General features: G+C 40.8%; 1 protein-coding gene across 2 annotated transcripts; it reads left to right on the top strand.

Annotated features, from left to right (window-relative positions):
- Positions 1 to 1,284: 1,284 nt before the first annotated feature.
- LOC135608941 (alpha-terpineol synthase, chloroplastic-like) lies at positions 1,285 to 3,557 on the top strand. Of its 2 annotated transcripts, XR_010485648.1 has the most exons (5): positions 1,285 to 1,522; positions 1,769 to 2,459; positions 2,549 to 2,686; positions 2,772 to 2,994; positions 3,103 to 3,557. XR_010485648.1 is itself a non-coding variant. In XM_065102016.1 (4 exons), exons 1-3 carry the CDS (start codon positions 1,429 to 1,431, stop codon positions 2,643 to 2,645), a joined length of 882 nt encoding a protein of 293 aa, XP_064958088.1. In that variant the 5' UTR covers positions 1,285 to 1,428; the 3' UTR covers positions 2,646 to 2,686; positions 2,772 to 3,072. The 2 variants fall into 2 exon arrangements, 1 of the variants encoding a protein (XP_064958088.1); XM_065102016.1 differs by lacking the exon at positions 3,103 to 3,557 and having other exon boundaries at positions 2,772 to 3,072.
- Positions 3,558 to 3,838: the final 281 nt, after the last annotated feature.

Genomic DNA, 3,838 nt, shown 5'->3' on the forward strand with positions numbered 1-3,838 from the left:
TATGTATGTATGTATATATATATGTGTATGTATGTATATATATATATATGTATATATATATACATACATATATGTATATACATACATACATATATGTATATACATATATGTATGTATATATATATACATATATGTATATGTATATATATATATATACATATATGTATATGTATATATATATATATATACATATACATATATGTATATATATATACTACCACACGCAATGTCCACGTGACAAAAGCTTTCAACATGCGCGATACAAACGTTCTCCCGTCAAATTGGACCCCAAACAATTTAAAATAATTTTAGCTGTAACATATAAAATTCAATGTTTATAACTGAACCAAATTGTTGTCACTTATCAATCCGAACGTGAGAGTTGCGGACGAATTCTAATCACTTCCGAATTCACTAATAATGTGTACAAATTCCTTTTTATTCCACTTCGGTTCATGCCTCTGCAGATTATTTGGAACTCTAACTCAAAATCAAGACTAAATGACTGAACTAAACGTCCAGGCATGGGCTTGTCCCGATGATGCCGAAGTTGATTAAATCAACTCCTCCAATTAATTACTTCTTTACTTGACATCATTGCCGTCATTGCAAATGGCCGGTGACAACGTTGAGAAAAGCGGAGAAGAGGAAAGAAAATAAAAGCAGGTGAAGAAGCATTCACACGGCATGCCTGCCGACTCATCGAGCAGAATATATATCTATATATATATTCTTTTCTGTTTTGTTACTTTTTCTTCGTTTACTAAGTTTCTACATTTGTTTGGAACACGTTGATGTGGAGGTGGCGTAGATATGGCTGGCCGCACAGCAGTCTGCTTGTGAATCTCGTTTTGTGGAGGTCGGACTGCACGAGAACCTCGGTACTCAAGTCTCTTCTCACTTACTCCCGCGCTAATAAATCCATCCATCACCAACACGGCCATCGCAACAAACCCATCAGATTCTCCATCTTCTACTGAGTGTTGTCTAATGAGCCAAATGACTTTCTGCGCTCCGACGTTCTCCTGCAAATTGATCGGTGTCCACCGGTGGACCGCGCCCTCCAATGCTTCACCCCGTCCATGCCTCCGACCACATATCCGGTGTACTGCGCAGACTCCTCATCGGCGATCGGCTAATTACCAGCCAAGCTCGTGGAGTGACGAATACATCCAATCGCTAAGAAATGACACCAAGGTCGGTATGCATGCAAGCTGTAAGCTTGAGTTTTATCTATAGTTCGCACTGGTTACTGACTAGCTTTCATTAGGTGGAGGAGGATAACGCAGCAAGGATGGGAAAACTGACGGAGGACGTGAAACAACTGATCTACATGAAGAAGGGAATTGAAGACCAGCTTCAACTGATCGATCACCTGCAGCAGCTTGGGGTGGCGTATCACTTTAAGGAGGATATTAGGGATGCTTTATGGACAATATACCGTTCCATGGAAGAGGTGAACATGTTGCCACGGCTCTAATGTTCAGGCTTCTCAGAGAACATGGGTTTGCTGTTTCTGAAGGTGATTAAGCTATATATCCATCCTGCTTTACTCCTTTCTTGGCGACTGATACAACATTGTCGCTGATGTACCTCATATATTGCTAGAACAATTACTTTCATAAAACTGAGACAACTAGAAATATCTCCAATTAGTCATACAATTATGCCACGTTAATAGCTTAACATACTATTGGAATTTTATGTTTATTCTGCTCTATCATGGTGTCACAATCTGAAATGCACAAATTATGTGGATGTTCTGAAGGTCTCTTCAACCGATTTATAGTTGAGAAGGGCAACTTGAAAGCCAGCCTTCGCCACCAGACTAAAGGATTGGTGAGCTTGTGCGAGGCATCCCATCTTGCAAAGGAAGCAGAGCACGTGCTGGAAGAAGCTATAAACTTTACAACTAAACAGCTCAAGAGCCTCATGGAGGGATCACTTGAGCCTCATCTCAGGGAGCACGTAGCCCATGCCTTGGAGCTTCCATTGAACTGGAGGATGCCGAGGTTACAGACCAGGTGGTTCATAGAAGCATCCCAAAGGGAAGCGAAGATGAACCCTGTCCTGCTTGAATTGGCTAAGTTGGACTTCAACAGGGTTCAGAGCATACATCAGAGGGAACTCAGAGAAGTGTCGAGGTATTTTGAGCTTGCTTTACTTGAATCATGTCATGTACATTCTGCCCTCGTGCATGAACCAGCAAACTTCAGCACAAACTTCTGGCTGTCGATCAGATGGTGGAGCAATCTTGGCCTGGCGCAGAGGCTTACATTTTCGAGGGACAGGTTGATGGAGAACTATTTCTGGACGGTTGGCTGGGCTTTTGAGCCACAGTTTGCAAGATGCAGGGAGGCGCAGACAAAGGCAAACTGCCTGATAACAACAGTTGATGATGTGTATGATGTTTACGGCACCATGGATGAGCTCGAGCTTTTCACGGATGCCGTCGATAGGTGATGAAGAACTCCACCTCATGAATGCAATAGATGCAATTTCAACGATCGTTGATTCCTGATAACATCTACTCTGATGGATGTTGCAGATGGGACGTTAATGCAACGGGCAAACTTCCAGAGTACATGAAGATGTGTTTTCTAGCCCTCTTCAACACTACAATGACACCGCATATAATGTTATGAAAGAGAAGGGTCTGGACATAATTCCACACCTAAAAAAAGCAGTAACATATCGATCCCATCCTCCCTCTTTTGTGTATCATCGATCATTCAGTTCCACTTTCTAAACAGTGCAACCCTTGGATTCAGTGGGCAGATGTATGCAAGGCACACATGGTGGAAGCAAGGTAGTACCACCAGGGCTACACACCCAATCTTGAAGAGTACTTGGAGAACGCACTTGAAGGGCTACACACCCACTCTTGCTTATTGCACCAGTGAGATGTAAGTCAAGAGACCTTGGAAGACTTCCACAGCTGTCTTAAGATTGCAAGATGGTCATCCATGATCCTTCGACTTTGTGATGATTTGGGTACTTCCAAGATATTTAAAATGCACCATAATTATCATTCGTTCATGGAATCATGGCGATAAAGTGTTCACACAGTTTCTCCTCTCTGCATCGGTTGTTTTTGTGCAGGACGAGCTTGAAAGAGGCGATGTGTCCAAATCTATCCAGTTTTACATCAATGAGAGTGGTTTATCGGAGTACGTGGCTCATGACCATATCAAGCGATTGATTAGGGGCAATTGGAGAGCAATAAACGGAGATCGAAGTTTCACTTCTCGTTTTGAGGAAAACATAAAAATGATGATCATTAATTTTCCTCGAATGGCCCAATGAGATGGACATGGAAAACCTGATCAAGTGACTGAGGATCACATCAGGTCTTTGATAATTGAACCTATATACTTTTGTGACAATTGAATTAAGGATGATATCATGAAGTTATAAGTCTCCTCGTCATTCATCCAAGCCTTTGATTAAGATTCTTTGGGTGTGATCACTCTTTTGATGGTGTAGTTCTAGGTTATTGGTTGTGATAATTGATTTGTATCAGCGCTTTCGAACTAGAAAACTTTCTTCATGAAATATTAAAGACAAAAAAATCTAAAGTATGATTTATTTTATGCTACTAATTGAGATTGGATTTTTAATTTCTCTCGATCATTATTATTGACGGTCATATGAAAAGACCGACTTAATTGGATTTTTATTCTTAATCTAATTAAGAATAACATATTATTGGGTAAATTCTTTGAAAAAGCTTGTAAGTTACAGAATTGCTCATAGAACCGCTCTAACTGCCTAAAAAGATGATTTTGCCCTCGATATGTTGAAAAATTCCTGCCATAACCTAGCCGCCCCTCCGCTT

The sequence above is a fragment of the Musa acuminata genome, chromosome BXJ2-4, assembly GCF_036884655.1.
Source record: "Musa acuminata AAA Group cultivar baxijiao chromosome BXJ2-4, Cavendish_Baxijiao_AAA, whole genome shotgun sequence".
Taxonomy (NCBI): Eukaryota; Viridiplantae; Streptophyta; class Magnoliopsida; order Zingiberales; family Musaceae; genus Musa; species Musa acuminata.

Excerpts from the sequence above, each read along its gene's own strand:
- LOC135608941 (XM_065102016.1), top strand. The coding sequence starts at position 1,429 with ATGGACAATATACCGTTCCATGGAAGAGGTGAACATGTTGCCACGGCT. Across the intron at positions 1,523-1,768 it reads TGGGTTTGCTGTTTCTGAAG|GTCTCTTCAACCGATTTATA; the intron begins GTGATTAAGCTA and ends GATGTTCTGAAG. Across the intron at positions 2,460-2,548 it reads TTCACGGATGCCGTCGATAG|ATGGGACGTTAATGCAACGG; the intron begins GTGATGAAGAAC and ends TGGATGTTGCAG.